The 24,710-nt window shown below is 43.5% G+C and overlaps 1 protein-coding gene across 8 annotated transcripts in view; it reads left to right on the forward strand.

Annotated features, from left to right (window-relative positions):
* TCF7 (transcription factor 7) overlaps positions 1–22,964 on the forward strand; it is a 270,075-nt gene extending 247,111 nt beyond the window's left edge. For 2 of the 8 annotated variants that reach the window (XM_078653167.1, XM_078653168.1), the window contains 3 exons: positions 885–933; positions 8,492–8,564; positions 20,477–20,934. In XM_078653167.1, the coding sequence (XP_078509293.1) occupies positions 885–933; positions 8,492–8,564; positions 20,477–20,795 (441 nt within the window). In that variant the 3' untranslated portion in view covers positions 20,796–20,934. Of the gene's footprint in view, positions 1–884; positions 934–8,491; positions 8,565–20,453 lie in introns of all 8 variants that reach the window. The other 6 variants (XM_078653170.1, XM_078653173.1, XM_078653172.1 and 3 more) reach the window with 5 other exon arrangements.
* The last annotated feature ends 1,746 nt before the right edge of the window (positions 22,965–24,710 follow it).

Here is a 24,710-nt window from a genome sequence, read left to right on the forward strand (position 1 = left end):
AAATAAACTTTAAACCTTTGTGGTTTCTTAATGTGGGCACTGGATAGACTTCGAGATTTACCAGCACGTGAACCAGAGGGGATGACACGGACAATAGAATATGTTGAAATATTAACATTGTGCGAAAAGAGAATTTGATATTGGGGCTGGAAGGAGGGTGGGAGTTGTAAAGAGTCCACTGATAGGTATAAAATCTTACAGATGGACATTTGAGAGCGTAGTAGGGGCCTGGAGAGCCTGAGCAAGAGGTGCTGATGGAGCAAGTAGTTTGTGTTTTTATATAGTCCGCTATTGGGTAGAGGCAATAGTAGTGAGGAGTGCATTGGTGAAGGTTTCTTTATACAAGTGAGATTTTGAGGTTTGTCCGTTCCTAAAATGTGGGGGTCATTCCTAGAAATGATGAGCTGTCCCACTGGGACAATCTTTGTTTGAGTCATCTTGGTTCCTGTAATTGGCCTTTTTCTCCTAAATGAAATGAAGGCAGAGTAGACCCTCGTGATAAGATTGTGCACCCTGGCTGTAATCTGAAGCACACTTATCCGGCAGGTTGAAGGGAAGTTGGTTAAACTTGTACGTCCAGCAGGCTAACATTTCTGATTTAAAATATAGCGTGACAATAACTAAGCTGTCACCACTGATTAAATAAAAACTCTTGACGAGTTAAAAGCATGTGTTGCAGACTGTTCCCCACTCTTTCAATAATGATCAGTGCCAAACAGAGGTCTGTGCTGGGCACCTGTGCGTATCGTAAGGCCCCCCTTGGACCTGCACCTTGATGCACGCTCTCTGCATGTCACGCTCTTAGCGTTCAGCTCGCAGCATGATTGAAAATTTGCATATTAATTTAAAAAAAAGAAAGACAATGTATTTTTCTGTCACCACAGGGCAAAAAGAAAAGACGAACAAGAGAAAAACAGCAGGACTCCAATCCAGGTAAGAGCACTGGGCCTGGCTTTGACATGTTGTTACATCTTACTGCGAAGGACAGTCTGTCTGGACTTAAACAGAAGAGATCTTCCTGTGTTCATTGATATCTTTTTCAATTGGTCTCTTGTTTTTGGAGAAAATTGTTTTTTTTTTTTTTTTAAACAACAAGCAGAATATAGAATACATGCTGCTTATATACTGCCCATTAAAAATTCTCTTTTAGGAAAGTACAGTAAGAATTTGTGAGTCTACTGTGATAGGCACTCTGATTTTTCACATATTAAGTGACTAAAATGTTATAAAAGACATCAGTTTCACATATTGGTGTTACCAGAGGTTCTGTGGTTAGTTGTTGGGCAGATGGTTTTGAGGACAATATCACACATGAGCTGTTATGTGATCCGTTCTCCTGTTGGCAAGATGCTCGGTGAGTTCGGACCCGGTAACATCAGCTCAAGAGTTGTATGTCAAAATATCAAGGCCAATGATATCAACCTGTTCTTTTATCGGCCCCAAAATACGGCTACCAACATGTAGTCAAGGTAAGCATACACAGGGAAGTATAGGTCAATTGAGCCCGATTCACGAAAGATCTGCAAACATCTGCAAATTCCCAAACATCCCTAGAAGTAAGCCTGGAAAACTGTGAGGCACGATTTTCCAGGCTCACTTCCGATAATGTCCTGGGACTATTCTCACAGGCTTCTGTTCATTTTGTAGTTAACCATGGTGAAGATCGAATAAGGGGAATTGAGCCTCCTTGAAGGGGAAATACTCCAACGCTTGTCTCGATAAAACCTCTGACCACTTCCAGAGTGGGATGGGGGACTTAAAATTAGGAGTTTGGGAGTCCCCACAAATGTACATTTTTGTGGGTTTCTCAACTTCCAAGGTGGACCATTCCTCGGAACACCCACTCCCAACCCCTTGAGTGGAATTTACGAGTGCAGCATTCTCCACTCTCCTGGTGTGGAAATCCACTCTTAAATGCACGTATGCCTGCCAGAAATCCCTTTGCAGATTCCTGGTAGATGTAGAAAATATAAATTCGTTTGTAAGTTTATTTTGTGGCCAGATTTACTTTTGGGACTTGTCCATGTAATAATTAAATCCCCAACTGGTTACCTTGACACTATGCAGGTAGTCGGTTGCAAAGCCCATGTAAGTGCAGGTCAATTTTGTTTTTAAAAGAAATCAATATTTTGATAAAACTCTATCATGCTTTGTAATCCTTTTGAAGTGGTTATGTGGTTAAGAAGCGCTATTTGATAGACTAGTTATTTAGAATCATTTATTCAGTACATGCCAGATTTCAGTGGACGCATTTGATACCTAAGAACAGGTGTACACATCTTGTAAGACAAATGTAATGTTTTAGAGCACTAGGCTGCAAGAGGGCCCGGTAAACGGTGTAGAAGCGAGAAAAGTTTAGCAAAACAGTAAGTGTGGCCCCTCAGACAGGTGTGGGAGTATTGGCACTCGCCTATGCCAAACTAAAAAAACATACAGGGAGGGATCGGTTGGATAACAGAGGTCTTCTCTGTGCATCAGAAGAATAAATCCAGGGATGCCGCTTTGTCACTATGATGTATCTGCTGAGTTAGCTGGAAAACACTGGTTCCATCAATTTCAGAGTCACCTTAATTGATTTGTGATCACAAAAGCTCAGAATAACTGTAATGTAACTCCATTTTAAGATTCAGGCAGGTATTCTTAGAGAGAATAAAAAAATGTAACTTGTTCTTACTTTCAGGACCAAATGCCTGCTGCACGAACACCATATACTGGTTGCCTTTTAAATTTAGGGCACAACTGCTAATTGTTAGGTCTTTTAGTTCTTCTTGACCTGGCATCTTGAACAGTCACCCTGGTGCTATATAGTTCTGACTGATGTTCAGTAGAAAGTCACTCCATCTGTTTGAGAGATCAACCAAGTGAATAGACTTCCTTATATGTAAGGAAAAGAAACACATTTTCTGTGTTGGCATGCCCATTCCCAGGGGATTGGGCTTTCTTCGGGCAGCTGGGTAAACTTTAGGACAGGTGTTCATTGTCCTTGCAACCACTGAAGCCAGGAACTATATGGAGCACAATAATTGCCAAGTATTACAGTATTCTAGCATACACCATATGTCACCCTCTAACCCACTGGTGCTCTTTCAGCTGCAATTCTTTGTGATCATGGCCAAGCACAACTTACTGTTCCTCGAGTATTTGTCAGATGCACAAGTATCTTACAGTTGATGTTCTCTCTCTTGTTGCGGGGATTGCCACAGTCCAACATCAGTACGTTTTTAGGCAATCTGTAGTCTAATGGGAGGAAAATGGGATCTTAAAGTCTCCTTCGCATTTTGGAGCAGAGCAAGAAGGGCCTTGCATTGCCTAGGAGTCTTTGCCAGTGATGCAAATACTTCTCTTCTGCTCTTGCTGCTAAGAAATAATTGGCTGTGCCTCCCAAGGCCCAACACAGTTCACAGTGCCAACACAAAACTGAGATCAGCCACCAACCCAAAGTTCTGAGTAGGGGTCCCACACACCGGCCTCAGACCTGTAACCCTTCTTTATTAGGAGGAGATACACAAAGGGGTTTAGTAGTCTACTCTTAAGGGTTCTGGTTTCACACAGACAAAATGTTTGGTTTAAACAGAACAAGTACCACTTTCCAACTCCAACCACTAAATGGCAGGAAATGGACACAGCATGTAAATCTAGAAGAGATTCTAGATTCTATCTGCAAAACTGTTGTTACATGTAAGAAACGTATTTCTTCTCAAACGTGCCGCTCAAGAGATTCAGCTTCTTTGGGTCTGGCTTGGCAGGGAATCCGAGACTCCAGTTTGATTTAGCAATGCTAGAACCTAATAGTACACAAGATGTGGTTAGAGCTCCGACTCTGCCAATTCAAAGGCATATCCTCAGCATGGCTCAGAATCATAGATCGCACTTCTAGGGACATAGTCCTTGCCCCTGAAATGGAGACTGACAATGATTCTGACTCTGGTACTTGCCTTCATTTAATACAGGTGTACAGAACTTTGTTAAATGAAAAGTGATAAGGAGAAGCACAAAGATTCTGCTCCCATCCAGGCATGGGCAGTTGACCTACTTCCAATTGTCTACTCAGATTCCTCGCTAAACTCAAACATTAGGGGGAACAAGTTCTGACAAAAGTTATTTTCGGATGCCCACAGCTCCATAGCGAACAGCTAGCTCTCTTAATTTTTGTTTTGGCATCTAAAACAGCTCTAGGCAATCAAATGCTGTTGCTGGAATGTGCAGGATGTGGTTATTGGTCAGGTCCCTCATCTTCTCTGAATTAGGTGTGCAGACTTGCCCTTGCTTTTTGACCACTTCATTGATCAAGTTTTGATTTTGCATGATCAGAGACCGATATTTTGGAACTGGTTTGGTCCAGGCCTTTGGACAAAGGAAAGGTCCTTCCTGCTACATTCATTGGATGTACGTCTGAACTTGGGCAGAAGTACTTGGCATCAACATAAACTCTACAGGACGTGAGTGGGATTCAGAGGAGCAGCACATAGGGGGCATTTAGGGAGCAGGGGAGATGGCTGAACTGAATACCACAAAACCCTACCGTGCAACCTACAATCTTAGGACCTGCATACATCTACAGGGTGGGACTTCTACTTAGCTGTAAACTATCTCTAGGGTGGGACCCAACTCGAGGGTAGCCACCACTCTTGTAGCCACCACTCTTGTAGCCACCACTCTTGTAGCCACCACTCTTGTAGCCACCACTCTTGTAGCCACCACTCTGGTAGCCACCACTCTGGTAGCCACCACTCTGGTAGCCACCACTCTGGTAGCCACCACTCTGGTAGCCACCACTCTGGTAGCCACCACTCTGGTAGCCACCACTCTGGTAGCCACCACCACTCATGTACACAAACACTCTCATGCATACAACATATAGTCTGTGGGAACAAGGGGGAACATTAATAACATACAATATGATTTGTTTTCAGGGAGAGCTGGTAAGCAGTTCACTTTAAAAGGCATGTACCTCAAAACTATTATCAGCGATCACCAAGGGTTACTGTCATTGCATGGTCATTGGATAGGTAGCCGCCAGTGTCAAAAGGGGCACCACTTTGTGGTGATTTCTTATCATCCAAAAATGTCTAGCATTATGATGGTGTGTAACTTACAAAACCATTGTAGAGCACTTGTCAGAAGATGTTTCAAAGCTCCCCCACATATGATTTTCTGCCAGAGTGAGAAGCACATTATTGTATGAACACATTGCCAGATACTTTCAGCCTGACGTATGTGTGTTTGTATATTCTTGTAGTGGGTATATGGGTACAAACGTTCAGGATTGGAAAAGAAACATTAATGTTTTGTAAGCCTTTCACTTCTATGTTTTTGTTTGTCGTGAGTCTGTGAACGTCTTTTTATCCAATATCTGAAAGGAATGGTTTTGTAGCTGGTATAAGTGGTGCGGCAAAGCCATCATTTTAAGGAACCAGCGACCTTCCCATTAAGGATAGTGGCAGTAATTCTCTATATTTAATATCACTCCTGAGCCTGTGAAATGTTTAGTTCATACACCTCTCAAAGAGATGCATTTTGCTATGGCCAAAGTTGACCAACAGTGAGCAGAAGGCAACTAACGGTGGCATGGCTTACAAACTGGTAGACCTGCCATACAATGAAAATCAAGCGCAATCAAAGTTGAACTTGTACTGAACATCAAAAAAGATTGAATTACTTCGATTTCCTAGGATGTCTTGTTTTAGGGTTTGTAAAATGGGACAACGTGTTTTTGGATATTTTGAGTGTAAAGAGGGGTCATTAGTTTATAAAGTGTACAGCTGGAACAGCAGCATTAGAAAAACCTAAATGTGTAGATTACCAAACTGCCACAGTAAGTTTTGTTCAAAGAGAGTAGATTACTGCAGGGGGCGGGGGTGGAGGGACAGTAACCAGCAAAGGTTGAGCAGGGGGTGTGGTGAATCCAGAGAAGATTAGAACATATGAGGTGTAAACTTACTTGAGGTTAGTTAAACATGGAAAGTAATATTGTAAAGCCTTGATGGATGCTCAACAAAGCAATACAACCCAGTCCATAACTTTGGATGGAATTGGTTGGCCGAGGTATCTGTTAAGCAGAAATGTAGAGCTCAAGTAGATTGTGTGAATCTGTTGCAGTAGATCTGAATTTAAGGAGCAACTTGATTGTCAGAAGATTTAAATATAAGTTTAAAACGAAGAGTTCACATGTTACACGGGTTTGGGAATATAGATGACTCTGTCCTCAACGTTTTTTTAATTCAGACCAACCAGCATGCAGGGCATCAAGCTCTACTTACTGTCCACCAGGTGGTGTCTTAGAAGTCATGTCCAGTCTGCACCAAGTCAATGGTCCCCATTGTGGGGGTCAGAATGAATATTTCTGATTTCAGTCATTTAATCTTACCAACAGTTCGTAGTGGCGGCCCAGTAGAAATTGTTGGTTCAACAGGTAGTGGGCTCTTTTCTGTTCTCATTCCAAAGGACTAATCTATGCACTTATATTATTAATATAGCTTGGAAGAAAAACATTTTGTTTAAAACATCTTAGAGTAGCTTTATTTCCAAGTTTTAGCATTGTTTTCTGCATTTTCTGCAGTTTTAGGACTAGGTTGATCTCAGAACACACCTTTTGATTATATATGAAGCATTAATCTAACATAATTAGTGCCACTGTCATTTTTTTCTTACCCATTTTTTTCTCACAACGTACATCAAAACGATCTACTGAAAATCTGTGTGCGCCTATTCGATAGTGTAGTCTTTCCAATATAAAATGATCGGTTCATTTTTTTTAAATGTATTTTTTTTAACAAGGGGTCAGGAATACTTATTTTTATAGCTTTCTACTAGGTTTATTAGCTATATTTAGTCACTAACCCTGTGAAGTCATTCATGAGTACTGCGAAGACAGGGATCCTCCTTGACCCGCTCGGACATACTTGTCACAAGATGTGCTGGGTGCCATTCATTGATAAAAGGCTTGTTACATCTGTACAGCGGGAGACGTTTGTAGATCGTCTTTTGTGTGCAGCTGTAAGTCTCAACAGAAAGAAGTACGTTTTGGCATGAAACTGTTTGTCAATATCTTTATTTACCACACTGCTCAAGACATCCTGTATCTTGAAATAGAACTACAGGACTTTAATCAGGATTATTCCTCAAACGCTTTGAATTGATCATTGTTACTTTGGCTGAAGGAGTTGTAAAAAAAAAAAGCATAGAAATTCACAGAAAATACGACCCCTGCTTGCCTCCAGTCACAAGATACAAATATGTCAACCCTTGCAGGGATCCCTTCACGATGCTTCGATGACTTTGTCGTGGTTGATATCATGCTAGATTAGATTACTTCCTTCTCCGCCCTCCAATCCTCATAGGCTATGGGAGGCCAGGATGTGGCGGCTGATTTGCAGATACCGCTGATTGCAAATCAATAACCGCAGAGATGATTACTGACCTGACAGTCCCATAAGTCAGTTGTTTGGTCCAAGATGGTAAACTTAGTTTGCTCCAGTGCTAATGGTAAGCTCAGGAAGACTGTGAAATACGATTGAACATCAATACCAAGATATTAAACAGAATAATTTGTAAAAGTGTCCCATTATTACGCTGCACACCAGTTAATGTCACATAGAGGTTAATGGCCAGGGGCCTCTACAGTCGGTGCTGTGAGGCGAATACTTTCCGTGCATTTTATTTTTTGATACTGCTGTTTGGCAGTAGCAACATTTGACATGGGCATCCGTCCAACTGGCAAGCAGCACTGAAAAAGACACTAACCTCCCAGAGTCCCCTGAATTGATTCATCGTGACACCTCTGTACGTAGGACGCCCTGGAGTCACCTCAAAACGGGTCTTACAGTCACGTTACTAAATCTCAAAGTAGCATTAGTTGTAGGCAAAAGTTCTCTGCAGTTAGTCGCTCCCCCAAACCATCCTACTGAAGATATTTTTTACATCTTGAACTTTGAAAGCTGAGAGGCACAGATCCATCCAGTGAATGGAGTAATCATTTGCTTGTTTTCTCTTTAAAAATAGCCTAAATTATTCTTTTTCATATTTCTTCTTGTTATATTTTGCCTTGACGCCAACCTAGTTGGTCATGGATAAAATGCAAGGTCACTCTGGGATATTGGGAAATGTGTTCAATACATTACAGAAAACCCCTAGGGATTTCAAGTTCCCCGCCTTTTTACACTTTGCGTAACATTACGCAAATAGATAATGAAGTCGCGTGGAGCATACTCCGGTGTGATGTCGGAGTGCACAAAGTAAAGAAACCAGATACATGCGATTGTTGGGTGTTTCAGATTTATTTCCTTGTTTCTTTCTTGGTGTGTCTAACCACTCTTTAATTTCAGAGTTGTAGATAGGATTTGCCCATTGCTGATGACATTGACTTCGGCTTGCAAGTTTCTTTGTTGTTCTCAAGTGGCTAAATTTGTGTTGCATCTTTTCTTCCTTCTTCTGTTTTTGTGTCTCTGCCTTCGCCTCCCCTGCTCTCGTCCACGCATGCTTCTGTGTTCAGAGCCCGGCTCCCCTAAGAAATGCAGAGCTCGCTTTGGCCTCAGCCAACAAACGGACTGGTGCGGCCCATGCAGGTGTGTATCACAAACTCTCCCGTCTGCTTCCACCACTTGCTTCTCAGCATATGTTAATGCCTCTCTCTTACGTGCATGCTCGTCACCAGTGATAATACGAGGGCACCTGTCTCCAAACTAACCGGAATTAACCGCTGTCCCCGTAGTTTTTGTGGCTGCCTTCTCTCCTCTTGCTTAGGTATGCATTGCTGTGTGCTTCTCTCCTTCATGCCTGTACTCCACTGTTGTAGAATTCTAGACTACTGAGACATTTTTCAGCTACTTTGAGAAAAAGAAAACCTCGCTTTAATTTTGCATTCTAATTTAAACATTCAAAAAGCGTTCAGTGAAAAATATTGCATGCAGCAGATGCTTCAGGTGGTGTTTGGAGGAGGACATCTGTTAAGCATGAGGGAATACCTTGCTGTGAAGCTTACCTTTTGTAACATGGGGCAAGGGACGTCTTCTTGAGATGAGGTTGCTCGAATGTAGTTCTGCAGCTACCAAACGTGTGTTCCACTTTTGGACTAGTTTGGAGTACCTTACGTTTTAACATCGTTCTTCGTGTTTGACATTTTTTATTAATAAGTGCTTTCCCCTAGTGAATATGCAAACCTACACCAGCTCCTGCTTTGATTAATTGCAGAAAATATGCTATGCAGTGTATGAATAACGAAGGGGAGTATTTTTAGTTCCAATGTACAGTGAATTATTCTTTTTTTCTTTAATATATTTATTTATATCGCCTTAAAATTGACTGTTTACCCACACCATCTGAAAGCCCTTTTGTGTGATCTTGGAGCTTGCCCTCAGCAACAGTTAGATTCTCCGAATCCAAAACGGGGCCTCCGCCAGATTCCATTTTGATTCCGCAGCCCCGCCGGGTCCAGCAGCATCCGCGCCGATGCCAACTCCATTACTGCTTGGGAATGAGTTGCCCATTGTGCTGTCTGAGTTTGTGGCGTTCCAGCTTCGACCAAGGCCAGTTTTGCTTCTCTTGAGGCACCACACAAGGAAGGACACATGCGCTACATTTGTTATTTGGCACCCATTCGAATAATGATTAAGAAGCGGGTGATGAGAATGGGCAGCCATATCCTGAAGCAAAATTGCTATGATGACTTTCAAGAAGCAATTGGTCTTGATAGTTCTCCTGAGCCTGGCCACCTCTCACCCTCTGGCCATGCCAGGTGGTAGAATGTTCTTATGCCATAGTCATGCATAGGGTACCAAAATTCTTAACCTTCAGCTCCCCACCTTAGAGGTCACAGCCAGTGTCTTAATGGAGGTGCTTAGCCAGGGCAGACATCTACTGCTCTACAATGAGGCCCTTACGCCTACCCTTTTAGGAGCCAAACTTCGGTCTGGAGCCCTGGTCAATCACCAGATTGTGAGACGCCACTACCATGCCCTTCCCTGGCAGACCCTGCATTTTATATTTCTGCATCCCTCCCCTGAGAGCTTGGTGGTGAAGGGGTCTACAAGTTGGACAGACCCAAATATCTTCCAGACTACTCCCCACTGATGGGTAGTCCAAACTAATGGAGACTTTTGGGATGAGGGTATTCTCCTCCACCAGCTTGGCCCTCAGGTCTATGAATGCCAGCTGCCTCCTGGGCTGCTATTCCCATGCTCTGTGGGATTCGGTGGCGCAAGTCTTTCCAGGTGTCCTAAAAGACCTCCGACCTGCCCTTGCCCAAGCCGGCAGGATGGGCATGATGCTGCCAAGTTCACAATTCATTGTAGGTTTGACACCGCCAAGTCTATTGGCTGAGCCGTCTACACCAGCGTTGCTGTTTACCTGGATGCAGTCCTCTTGTTTCTCAGGTGATGTCAAATCCTATTCCCTTTAACTTTCCTGTTACGGGGAAAGCTAATTTTGCTCCAGATCAGTTCAAGAAATGTAAGGTTACTGCACACTCATTAGGCTTATCTGCCTAGCAACATCAGCCCTACTGTTCCTTCACAGCCTCAGCAGAGGTACCCTATACAGACAGCCAATTCAGCCATAGCAAGGTGCACAGCAGTTTTACGGCCCCAGGGCCTATTGGCCCGCTGTCAGGGCCAACGTGCTGCAGTATCTACTGTCCCCCACCCCTTACGCATCCACCTGCCAAACCCCTCAAGCTTACCATTAGCGTCACGCAGCCACCTGTTTGGAGACAGGATCTAGTGATTCTTGCTGGGTTGGCAGAACATTAAGTAGGACAGGTGGGTCCTACAGAAAATCTGGGAGTGGTACTCTTTACCTTTCATTACCACTCTCCTACACCTACCATCGCACCCCAGACCAACTGACGGAGGACCAACTTTCTTGGCCACGGGGGCTATCAAGAGGGTGTCCATGAAAGAAGTAGGTTGCGATTGCTATCCCTGCTACTTTCTGGTGCCCAAGAATGACAGAGGTCGTTGCCTTATTGTAGTCCCACATTTTTTCATCTCCCACCTCTGGAAGGAAAAATTAAAGATGCTCACACTTGCCCAGGTTTTGCTGCCATCAACCCTGGAGAATGGATGGTAGCATTGAACCTGCAGAACACGTATTTCCATATACCTGCCCTCCAGGTCCATCGCAGTACCTCGTTGTGGTTCATGGTGGGAATGGAGAATTTTCAGTAAGCTGTCCTCCCATTTGGTCTCACCAGTGCCCCTCGGGTGTTCACAAAGGTTATGGTGGTTGTAGAAGCACACCTCCAAAGGTCAGGGGTTCAACCTCGACGATTGGCTATTGAAGGTGGGGTCGCCCCAGGCAGTTGTCTACCACTTCCAGAGTACAGCGAACCTCCTGTCCTATTTGGGGGGGTTCGCTAACAACATGCCGAAGTCACATCTGACTCCTTCTCAGACATTCCCCTTCATCAAAGTCATTCTCTGGAAATGGTTTAAATTCGTGCCCTTCCCCTGGAAAGGAGAGTTCAGGACATTCAGGCTTTGATCCTGAGCTTTTAGCCTCTGATTTCATTGAGGTTGACTGAGGCTACTGGGAATTTTGGCCTCTTGCATATTGCTGGTCAAGCATGCTAGGTGGCATATGCATGCTCTGGAGTGTGCCCATCATCAAGGGGACCTCTCTGACCACAAGACTGCCAAAGATCTACAGTGGTGGTTACTGCACCGTGCTTGGGTTAACAGCAGATCCCTCTCCCTATCCCATCAAGACTGGACAGCGGTGGCTGATGCATCACTCCTGGGCTGGCGTGCTCATTTGGGAGAGGTGAAGAGCAGAGGTTTCTGGTCTCTGACTGAGGCTCGGCTCACAATCATACTCCTGGAGCAGAGGGTCATCTGCTTGCCATTGAAAGAGCTCCTTTAGTCCATCAAAGGGAGGGTGCAGGTGCTTACAGGCAACAACATCGCCATGTGCTATTGCAACAAGCAAGATGATATGTGGTCCTGGGCCCTGTGTCAAGAAGCACAACGCCTCTGAAAATTGCGGACTCATCAAGGGATCTTCCTGATGAACCATCTGGCAATATCTTTGAATGCTAGGACAGATGAGCTCAGCAGTCAACACCTTGCAGCATGGAAGTTTCACCTGGAGGTTGCGCAAGGTCTCTTCTGTGAAAGGGGAGAAACTTGACTCGATTTATTGGGCACCGACATGAACGCACAATGTCAGCAGTTCTGTGCATTGGATTTTCTAAGGGGCCTGTCACTAGGGGATGCTTTCTGCTTAGAGGGGAATTTGGGACTCTTGTATGCCTTCTCCAACCCAGAGGTCTGAAGATCAGGAACAACTGGCCCAAGTCATTCTAGTAACCCCAATTTGGGCATGGAGTGTGTTATCCAAAACCTATAGCCCCGAGCATCTGTCTTCTGAGCAGGCTACCCGTCCAGGAGAACCTACTGTTTAAACAACAGGCAAGGGTTCTACACCCGGGCCTTTGCAATCTCCACCTTCGTGCATGGAGTCGGACGACAACAGCTGAACTCCTTTGACCTTCCTCTGGAGGTGGTGGATCTCATCTTTGCAGTCTGGCATTCCTCAACAAAATCTGTATACACTGTCGTTGGGATAAATTTGTTTGGTGCAGCACAAATTGATGCAATTCCACGTCAGTCAAACCATCACCCTGCTGGCATTCTATGCTCCACCTCATTCCTTTAAGGAGGAGGAGTGACTCCATTGCTTGAACCCCAAAAGAGCGTTCAGTTTCTACCTAGATCGTGCCAATAATAACCAGGTGGACTATCAACTATTTGTGGGGTTTACTGGGGATAAAAAGGCAAGGCTGTGCAGAGGAGTACCATCTCCCTATGGATTGTGCTCTGTTTCAAGATCTGCTTTGCGTTGGTCAAAAAGTAGCCTCCAGAAGGTCTGCAAGTCCATTCCTCCAGGCCCAAAGCTGCTATCACTGTGGTGGCTTGCGGGGTTCCAGTCCTGGACATCTGCTTTACGGCTACGTGAGCATCTCTGTACTTTCACAAAGCACTACTGCCTGGACAGTCAGGTTTGTTGGGAAAGGCATTTTGTCATTCGGTCCTACACAACATCTTAGTTTGAGCCAATTCACATACCCACCTCCTAATAATTACTGCTTTGGCATCTATTCAAATGGTGAGAAATCTGCTGTTTAAAGCCTCCATCAGAAGAACAATTTGCTTACCTTCAGTAACGCTGTTTCTGGCAGAAATTCTATCCAAATGCAGATTTCTCACCGACCCTTCCATCCTCTCCATTCTGTGTGAATTGGTCTCTACCCATTTGTAAAATCCCAAGTCTAGGAATCAGCACACTGGTTAAACCCAATATGCTGGTGGGGCTCTGCGTCTGGGGGCACAGACATTCTCAAAAGCAACTTACGTTAGCTCGTGGGAGTTACAACTATATTCGTCCCACATGTCATTTCTGTAGCAGAACGTTGTCCGTGTAGAGCAGAGGTACTGCTTAATAGTTTCTGGATTCAGTCTGACACCTACAGAATATTCAAAAGGGGAGGAATCTGCAGTTACATAATCTCTACCAGAAAGAGGGTTACTGAAGATAAGTAACTTCACTGCGATCCTGCGTAAGGAAACCCCTGCAGCGGGCAATATGGAGGCAACAACCTATATGGTCCAGTTCAATGGGAGTGGATAGACGACAGTGTGCCACAGGGATGTCCCCTATCCCCACTGGTAGAGCTGGATTCCAGGGATTCCCAGGGGCTCGGTCTGCGTTGAATAAGACATTGGGAGAGACAGTCTAATGGATAGGAGTAAAGAATGAGCCTAGCCTTGAGCTGGATTTGACATGTAATGAAAATGGCTTTAAGCTAAAACACTCTTACAGATAATAGTTCCATGCAGGAGAATTTTCTTAGTGATTGTTAGTGGGGAGAAATTGCATTTGCTGTTTTTGTTTCTGGTAGTGGCTACTGAGCATACTGCAAATCTGATCTATTCTCAAATATCCCAGTAATTTCCAAAAGAAATTACATTTCTGTTCCAGAACTCAACCTATGTGCCTGTCCACAGCAGATCAATTGACCGAAGCATTGATAAGGGGTAGCAAAATGACTGCTTTTCAGGAATCAAATGCTTTTTTATACAATGTGGCCTTATCAGAGGCTGACTTGGAGTGTCTTGATTTAATGTAGGTCTTTTATCAGAGATTTGTCCTTGCCTAGCTTGAGAATTGCGTATGTGGGTCTGGGTTGTACTAGCAAGGGCATAGGTAAGGGCACAAGTCAGTGTTCGGATGCAGGTATCCCATGCTGCCTTTCTTAGGCAGGATCCTCCTTAGCTCTGTTCCCTTGCTGTGGTTTACCACACACCTCCGGATCTTAAAGTACCTTTCGTAGATCACGGGGGCAATGGGAGTAACCAAGCATATTAATGTTCACCATTCACAGTGACCGCCCTCAAGCCAGTGCACTGACGTCCTCGCACTGTTCTACCCAGTGGCCTAGACTTGAGAACTCCAGCCTAGACAAGAGAAGAGTGCTGGCTGACCACTTTGGGGGCTTGCCTCTAACAGTATCCTATGCCTGGCCTGCCTCTGATCAATCGGACACTGTTGCTCAAGTCTGCAGGAGCTCCCCCGGTCTGGTCAAGCTTTCCACTGGGAACTATGTGCAACACGCTCTTAAATAGCGGGGTTGCCCTCCCCAGATCTTAATTTAAAATGAATATTTTGGATGACAAAAGAAATGGCTTCTCTTGCAAGTTGGTGCGATTTATGGGTCTTAAAGGAAGTAGAAAGTGTTAAAGAAGAAAGTAGCCTGATTAAGGACCTAGAATAATAGCAGTGGGATAGAAGTTGTAAGGAGTGACAAAACTGTGAAAGGGCTTCAGCACCTCGTCAGGAGTAGCAAGCGCTATATAAATGAAATGTCAATACTGAATGGTGATGGCAATGTAACCCTTGTTAAATCAGTGATGAATAAACCCCAGTGTCAAGTAGCAGAAAAATAAAGTCCCTCAACATGAAAGACCATAGAGTTGGGGAACTATTCGCCAAACTTAGTAGAAGGATGCAAAGGAAAATAAATAACTTCCAGATGAAAAGCACACTTTTCAGAGAAACCAGTGTGTCCACAGACCGTCTGAAGTTGGAAACTCATAGGTGGTTAAAACAGAGCAACAGAAACAGATCCTCCCCCCCACACCCCGCCCAGCTGATCCTCCCCCCCACACCCCGCCCAGCTGAGAGCCAGCAGAGGCGCAAAGGCCCCCAGAAAATGATAAAACGTTTGTATTATCATTTTATTTTTAGCCCCGCAGGCTGCGAGCCGAGGGAAGGGTGTGGCAATCCCATACTGACTCTGCTGCACCAGGGAGGAGGGGGAAGTGATGGGCACTGCCAAGTGAACATGATGGTTTGGCCGGCCCTCTGGGGCCGGCCAGACCATCATGGTACTTTGCCTTTCTTAACCGAGCTGTGTTGTACAGCTAAGCAGGGCACAAGTCATAAAAAAAGTAGTGGGGGGAGGCTATCACCGGAAGTGACATCACGTCAGGAAGTGACGTCACGAAAGATGGCTTGCACGATCAGGCTCATTGCCTCCCCTCGCTCACCCTTTAGATGCGATTGCATCTGAGAAGTCAGCGCGTGAGCAGCGTGCTGTGAGCTCTGATCTCGTCCCAGAGAGGCCAAAGAGTGAAGTCCAGCTGTTTGGCAGGGGGGGACGGCGTCCACCGGGTAAAATAAGTGGGGGGACGCCGTTCACCCGCGTGGTACCTAGACTCGAGCCCTGCAGCTAAGTGAAGAAAAAAACATAAGCCCCCAGTCTGTCTGAGCACCGAACTGAGGCGCTCAGACCAATCCCACCATGTGAGCAGTGCTGGGATTGTGAGCTTCGAGCCTTTGCAGTGTGCATCAGGCTCCTGACAAGAATGCGAGGACCTGGAGCAAGGCGGCGGTCGCCGGAGCAGGTAAGTTTTATTTTCTACATTTATACTTGGTTTTTTTGTGTTCCCCCCGAAACAAAATATATTTTTCAGACCATCAGTGAAGGGGGGCATGTAGAGAAAGAAGAACTATGCCATGCGACCAGTGGTGCGTGTGGTAGAGTACGGTCTTCTAGGTGGCTTCTGGTCATGGAACATCAGCTGTGTTAATAGCAATTTCAGTCAAGGGGTACCTTGTTAAACAAAATGTATGGGCAAAGCTGATATCAAGGAGCGTGATGTTTCTTGGTAAATAGACTTGAAACAGGAAATAAAATACAAAAATGCTAGTGATGCAGACGGTGGTTGTGGTGCTGGTCGTGCATGGGGCAACATAATTTGAGGTTCAACCACCTTAACAGCCACTAATATTCAGCAGGTGGAATTGACTCTTTACAAAATATTCTGAATCAATTGGGACCAATAGGAACACTCTGGTGCATGTTTTTCATTGATAACAGAAAATAAACTGTTTGATTTCTTCATGCACCCATTGCTGAAGGGTGCGTCATACTGCCTGCAGATGAGAAAATGGCATGACACACCTCCTTCCTAAGACGTATGTCTGTGCTTCCCCTCTCTGAATAGTTGCAACATGAATTCTCTTTAAATATGTAAACCTAGATCTTAAGGGTTAAGTTTTATAATTTGGAACATAGCCTAGGAAGGTTTAGGTATCTATCTTCGGTGAGTACTTACTGGGCGATTTGGACTTCGAATTGTGCGCAAACCAAGCGAGAAATAGCTATGTGCTTCTGTTGGATAACATGTATTGGTATTCCAAATGTGCGAAGTGAACTCGTGCTTTTGATTTCTTTTTTTTTTGTCCTCATTTGTGCGATCTTGTAGTTTTTAGCGCGCCAGGTCTCCTCTTGTAAAAGTGAACCGCCCAAGGTAAAAGAGGCAAAACCATGTCTAAAACTGTCAGCGAATTCTTTTGAATCCAACACCTCGAGGCCACTCTGATGGATCCTTTTGGAGTCACATAATCGCGAATTGGTAAAATCATTGGGCAACCCTTCCTATCCTATGCCATATTTTTGTCCCATAAGTACCAATTTCCTGTTCGTTTGCTTACCTCTCTGAGTGTGTCTAAGCTCCTAAACTTATAGTCACCTATCTTAGGAGGAGATGGGAGAATCCAATGTCTACATATTTCACGTCTAGCTAATAACATCAGGGTGAATAAGAGGCATTTCTGATTCTTATTTAGAACAACATCCTGATCATTACCCTCTAAGATACCAAAGATAACGTTAAAAGTGCTTACCTTCATATTCGCGTTTAGTGCTTTATTAGTTATCTTACCAATCTCCTTCCAATAGATGTCAAGGTGTGCACATTGGTGAAACATGTGGATATCATTTGCCTTTATTTCACTGCACTTGGGGCATTTTCTTGTCACCTGATTATTTTAGATAGCTTCTCAGGCGTCCAATAGGATCTGTGTAGGGTAAAGCGATGATTTCTCCTGAGTGGTGCAGAAACATTAATAAACCATAAAAGAGTGCAGGATACTTGCCATTGCTGTTGGAAGTCTTGAGCCGGGAAGATCTTCTTCCAATTATCGTCTGGTGTGTTGAAGTCTGCTTCATTCCTTTCGGTCAAGTATCAGTACCATTTGCAGACTTCTTTTGGAGCTGGGTCTTTTAGCATTTCCTCCTCTATTCCTTCCATATTGTCTGGGATTTTCTCTTGTTCCTTACACCAACTTGCCAACTAATCGTATTTAAACCTTGAAATAGTTGCGTTGGTCCTCTCCAGTAATGTTGCCCAGCTTATTAGGTTACCATGTTCTATCAGCTCCCCCATCTCTGTATCCCAGCATTTTTTAAGGAATCTGCAAGGTAGTCTTTCATGCATTATGGAGTGCCCGGGGAGTTCCAAATTGGGGCTTGCTCGCTGTAGTACAGATGTTTCCAGGATTTCCTTATTTCATACCATACTTTGTGTGCTGACTTTAGGACTTTTACTTTGATTTTTTTTAAATACTTGGGATGGCCAAACTTATAAAGACAAAAATCAGTGTTGGTTACAGCTTTCCAATAGGTAGTACATGCGGTTTGTGATTTAAAAAGTATCCTAATATTTTTAAAGTTAAAGGCTTTATAATATGTCATAAGGTCCGGGCTAGCTATCCCCCCCTCGGTTTTTCTTTTCACCTAACATTTTCCATGCTATCCTGACTCCTTTGGAAACTCAGATGAAGGTGTTTATTTCACTCTGAATCTTTCTTAATATCTGTGATTTAAATTCCAAGGGGATGGCATTAAAAAGAAACGTACATTTTGGCAGAATGGCCATTTTAATAATATTAGCTCTCCCTATAAACGTGAGGGATAAACAGTTCCATGCCTTTAGTAACTTCCTCATCTCATTAACTTTAGTTGCAGCATGAATTCTCTTTAAATATGTTAACATAGATCATAAGGGTTAAGTTTTATAATTTGGAACATCGCTTAGGAAGGTTTAGGTATCTATCTTCGGTGAGTACTTACTGGGCGATTTGGACTTCGAATTGTGCGCAAACCAAGCGTGAAATAGCTATGTGCTTCTGTTGCAAACATGTATTGGTATTCCAAATGTGCGAAGTGAACTCGTGCTTTTGATTTTTAACACTTTCAAGGCCAATGTATGGGCTGAGGGCTTTTAATATTCATGCTAAGGTATCAGGCAGGACAGACTGTGCCTTTATTTATTTATTTATTTTATATGCAGTATTTTAAATGAAGCTTGTACTGTGAAGGTATACATGTCATACTCATTAAGTGTACATTAGTACCATTTTCAAAACAATATGTCCAAGGCCTCTAATGGTCAAGGTAATATGTATACCTTCATGATCTAATTTGATGTTTCCCTGCAAGGACACAATCCGGAGGAATTGCCATCCAAGTGCCCATAGATTATCAAAGGGGCCAACAATTTCATGGTGGCCTACTGCCCTGAACGCCCCACCGCACTACCGCACTGTTTCCGTCCCAGCTTACAGTCAGGAAAATTTGAAAACTCCTCTAAGTTCTAACCATAATCTTACTCTTCTTGACTTCCCCAACCTTGGGTCATACCACCCTACCATTCCTATGGAGAGTCCAACTTCCCCAGGGTTGGATAAACGTCCTACCCCTTTTGCCATGTAGCCATGCCTATGTCTTGAAATACTATTGCTGTGTAAAGTGTTCCATTACCACCCCAGGCTTGGACATTGCTATGGAAACACCACCTAGAAACTTACAAAAAACACTATGAACCCCCAACAAGGACAACATACGGTGGAACACCTGTTTACCTCTCAGCTTTCACAATAGAGCCAACCTCCTGCTGCTAAATTCCTATGAATCTTACATGAGTGCAAGCTACTATCACTTTTTCATTGTGCTAACAGGGAACACAAAATTATATGTAAATCCTGTGAGGGTTTAAATCAACATTTTTCAACACTTAAGGATCATCCCAAAGGACCCTCATCGAGTTGAGGCTACCAGTGTTTCCACTGTGCAGCTTCATGGAGAATGGCGTCTAGTCGGGGTATATATTCCATGGAAAACCATAGTACAGGTATTAGTCTCTAGCACTTGTTTGTACATCTGAAAACCTTCTAGAGCCCTGCTTCCAAGTAGGTCTGAAAAGGCTGCGGTTTTTACCACCGGGTACACACCATTACCCCGAGTTAAACTGTGATTAGAGGGATACATGGAACACATTTACTCATTTTAAGGAAGGATTCGGACGTGGAAGTGATGAGGGGATGATCGGTGCTTAACACATCGAATTCCATGTTTTTGCCTTTTATTCAGACCTATCCGCTAATAAATTTAATCTGCTTTGACTTGCCAAGTCAGTCAGAGGCAAGGAAACCGGGGTGCAGTGATTCTCGCCAAACTCATTACGACACCTGTACAGAAAGGGTGGGAGTGCGCTGAATCTTGGCGTACGCCATTTCCAGAATATCTAATTCAGGGCGCTCATTCCCTGGCCTTGCCAGTGACTCTTGCCTCTTTTAATTAAGACACCTCTCAAGCCTGTGTTTGTGCTTTGGGTTCTTAATGCTGTACAGTGGGTGTTTGCTTTTTGCAACACTCATGTCCCCATCTCTGCTTTTGCCTACAATCAGGGCTTGAAGCACACAAAAATTGAAATCGGTCTCTGTGGAGAGCAGTTTGCCTTGAGGAATGTATCTTTTCTACTGCTTTAGTCACAGAGGGATGGATCTTAACGGGGACATCTTTAAACATTGCTCTTCGGCAGTTGTGGCAGAAGTGTTTTTCATCCATTTTTATTAGACCTGGTGGTACACATGCACTGAACCCTGTTTGCTTTCATGTCTCTGTTGTCTGCGTATGAGATTAGAACAGGTACCATGCATATGTGAATGCTTGCTGATAAGGTGGCGCCTAGTGGGTTTTTATTATTTGGTTTCTGTATGGTGGTGTTGCATCCTTTGGGGGCTTTCTTGCTTGCTTACTTTTTTTGCACTGAATGATAGAATGGTTTCATGCTTTTAATCTGTGAAATGATTCATTCACCCTTTGTTTACAGATAACTCTCTTGACTGTTCTTAGGCGGAAGAAGAAGTGCATTCGGAACTTACAAGGACGCTGTGGCAGCCCCGCCTCTTCTGATGGAAGTGCTCTAGACTTCCCTTCCTCTCCAGTGGATGTATTCCAGTCCATGTCACCCTCTGCTTTCACTTCAGACGAACACGCCAGGCCTGCTGATTTCAAACACAAAATCCACAGTCGCCATCTGGCTTCGTCCAATCATGACAAAGGTCCCATTGACTTGCGGACACCTTCTCATCACTGCAATTCTGCAACGCAAGGTCTTGGATCTTCGAGTCCATCTTCCTCCTCCTACAGTGCCTCATCCAGGGGAACGTAGCGCAAAGGCTGCACAATCTTTTACAATTCATACAAAACGCATTTGGCACTTTGTTTTTACCAGTGGTTGACTGTACAAAGGTGCCCAGAAACGCATCCTGGTGTCTGTCGTTCACCCAGAAAACAAGAGTCTCTTAAACATTCTTTGAGATTATACAAAAAAAACTGCATCTAATTCTCTGAGATTTGATGGGAAATTTCAAGCACTCAGTGCAGTTTTTTTTCTCGAATCACGGGTTCTTGGATGAAGATGTGCACTATTTAATTTTACTTGGTGAGGAGCGGGCTGAGAAGGGTAAAATCATTTAGGACATTTATGTATAACCACATTTAAATGTGACTGTTTAATGTTTTCTCTACCACATGAGCTTTATTTTATTAGCTTTTCCATGTAGCCAGAAGGGTTTTGCCCCAGCTTTAGACTTCCTCTGTATTTTTATGGGTGGGCTCTAGCCCTTGCATCTAGCCGTGCAATCAGTGCCTCTCTGGTTGGATACACTGAAATGCTTGTAGACCTTACAAGATGGAAGTGGAAGCACATACTGAGACTGAGTTTGGAATGTATCTGGATGTTTTAATGCACTCTGTTACCATGAAGAAGGAACAAAACAGGAGTTGGGAATAACACGCAAAGCAACATCCTGACCCATGACAAATGTGTGTATCATTTACACGTATCAGGCTCGTCATGTTCAGAATTGTCCGTTCTGTCCACCAGTGGTAGTAAAGCACAACAGACTGGCCTATCAAGGACTTGCCAAAAACAGTTCAATTAATACATTTTCCCCTTAGATAATGTTTTTATAATGCTTTTTATATTGTTTTAATTGTACATTTTTATACTTTTAAAAAGTGACCAGTTGGCTGCACTGGAAAACTGAAGTCAATCAGGGGCTCATTGAGCGCAGGACACAAGAAAGTAGTCATTGGCCTTTGTCTCGACCAGTGCTTTAATACTGTGCCAGGTCACAGGGATAGGGCTGTGGGGCGTCTTAGTAATGTAGTGCTTGTCTCAGGGTGTTCAGACAGGTACGCATGCCCATTCCAAACTGACCATGCCACAACAGGGTTGCACCCATGAAGCTCATTCAGTATTTGTGAAGTGGTCCCCTTTTTGAAAGGATCAAAATCCAGTGTATAAGCCTAGATATCAATAGTGAAATGCAGGTGACTTACCGTATATATCCGCGGAGTTTTAATGGGTAGGTACGGTAGATCTAAATACCTCCTGGTTTAGGTTTTAAAGGGAGAGTTACCTTTCACGTTCAAGCAACATGAGGTGCATTCAGTTGTATGTATGCAGAATATTCTGCAGATATGTGTTTCCTCCATGTAAGCACTTACAATGTAGTGGTGGCGAAGCCACCACACATACAAAATGGCCGTGACCAATTTCATTTTGTTGCAGATTATTCGTAGCCTGCATGCTACCAAAGATATGAAATTGCTTGCCACAGCACCCCCCATCCAGAACCTCTTGGGAATCAAGCAAATGGCCCAGCTTTCAAAAGCTCTTGTTAGCTTTGCCCAAAAATACAGCACATTACAAATAGCCCTTTGAGCTAAAATGTAAAAAAGGTACCAGCACCACCGAGGCAAATTCAGTTCTTAGGTATTTGGTCACAACAGCCTAAAACAATCAAATAAAATGCATTTTCTGATTTTCGGTATGGTATATAACTCTAGACCAAATGTATCAATTAGCTAAATAAGTTTGTTTTTTTGTCCTTCAAAGAGTCTTCTAGTTAGCCTTACAGCAAAGGAGGGAGTTGACATGTTGAGGGACTAAGTGGAGGAGGATTTTCTTGCACACCCTCTTTTAATATTTTTGATCCACAACGTACTATGATACTTGATGATCAACTTGTGTACACAGGTCGGAAAAACAAAAAGTAAAAAATAAACTCTTGTGTCAGCTGTAATCTTCATGAGTGCCTTGGACTGTGTCCCCATAATGCCACTGGTGGAAGCTGTGTCCTTCTCTATGTCGAAGACAATGTGTAGGCCACACCTCTGTTACTTTGCCAAGTGATCTCTGGGAACTCTGGTACTGTGTACTTTTGATCTGTGTCTCCTGCGCTCAAGTTTCTTTAAAAATGTTTTTATATTATTTTTATTGTTACATATCAGATAAAAAATATAAATCAAATAAAAATGTTAATTAAATGAATCATTGTTCATGTAGGTTTCTAAATATACACATTCACTTAAGCAGGTTTATGAAATTCTGACAGTGAATTATGTACAGCATGTCAGTAGTAAGGTTACAATTCATAGAGCATTCTGGCTAAGGAAAGTATTAGATTCGCACCGAGGGGTGAGGACAGAAGAGTAACATGAAGTAGGCCCTTCTGTTCTTGCACTGTCAGTCTCACAACTATACCCCCCCCCCGTCTTAACAACCGCCCCCACAGCTGGATACATTGTGGGACAAATGGGAACAAGAGCTGGGAAGACTGAACGATGATGCATGGAATGAGGCCTGAAGGTACCTAAGGGATGTGGCCACACTAGCGGGGTTTAGCCGGTTTCAATTCCAAATACATCAAACAAACGTTGATGGGAAGAATGCTTGCAATAAGTATAAACACAAGCAATTGTTCATGGTAGCATTCTAATCTATTCTTTTTTTTCTACCATTTTACCTCACTTCACTGCTGCCCATTGCTTTTAGAAGTCTTTTTAAAGCATTAGGTCCCTGTCAGAAAGCGTTGTACAAAGCCGAACCTGACACCTACATGTCCTCCCAAATGTTCATGGCACCTCTCCACATGTACCCTGTACTCTAACTCACAGCGTCTGATTTTAGTCCCCAAATACAAAAAAATAGTATCAGAGCCCACTCTGTGTGACGTCTAAACCATGGAAAGCTTTGTCCATGCCTCTCCATTCATAGTCCAATCACTATAGTTTTAGGAAACTACTATAGACCTTTTTGTTTAACATGGCAATTTTGTAGTTTTTTCCCCATTATGTCTTTGACTCTTTTCAGGTTGGATTGGCAGTGCAAAGACACTTCTTTTTGAGGTATCAGTGCACTTAATAAGTATATTTTCATTTGCTCATTCATGCTGGCAAGTACCCATTCCTATACATAACCTACTCCAGGATAACACATTAACATATGAGTATGACTCCATGATTGTTCAGTGACTTACTTTTTCCCCCTACACAGAGCTGATTCTATATATGCAATCTTTCCTTCGCTAATCATACAATGCCCTTTTGGTCTCCTGAATTCAGACTTTAGAAGTCTTGATTGCTCCTGTGGTGTGCTACTGTACACCCCAGATGTGGTGTGTAAGACGATCCTGGTCTACTGTGTGTTGCACAATAATACCTTGCTCAGCCCATCCATATCAATCTTAACTGTGCACGCTGTCTCAATCTTGCTCCACAACCTGTGGCAGTACACATAGGTTATGGTGTGCATGGACAGACCAAACTCACAGATTTAGTAGTCATCTGAATTGCAAGTTTGGGAGGACTCCCACACAATGTTTTGGGTTGAGTCAATGAGGACATATTGCAAGGACATCAGGTCGTGTACTCCACCTAGAGATACCATTATCATTCAAATCTTTGAGTAGGTGTATTCTTGGTGAAAATAGATTCATAAACACACCAATCCATATGTGTGATAGATTTCCTTGTTTGTAGTTTGATAGTCAAAAATAAGTATGATGTTACAGGAGGGCGGGGATGGTATCATGTAGAATGCTTTTTGACATGGCAGCATGTAGAATGTTTTTTGACAGGCCACTGTGTAATCTAGGTGCCAGCAAGTATGGCACTGCCACCACTGAGGCGTAAAAGTAAGACTGTGTTAAAGCCATGATGACATGTGTTTAGGATAGTCCCTCCCCAGGAAGGCTGTCCCTTCTGCACCATAAAGTCATGCCTTCACCCGTGCCAC

The sequence above is a fragment of the Lissotriton helveticus genome, chromosome 7 (assembly GCF_964261635.1).
Source record: "Lissotriton helveticus chromosome 7, aLisHel1.1, whole genome shotgun sequence".
In the NCBI taxonomy this organism is placed as follows: domain Eukaryota; kingdom Metazoa; phylum Chordata; class Amphibia; order Caudata; family Salamandridae; genus Lissotriton; species Lissotriton helveticus.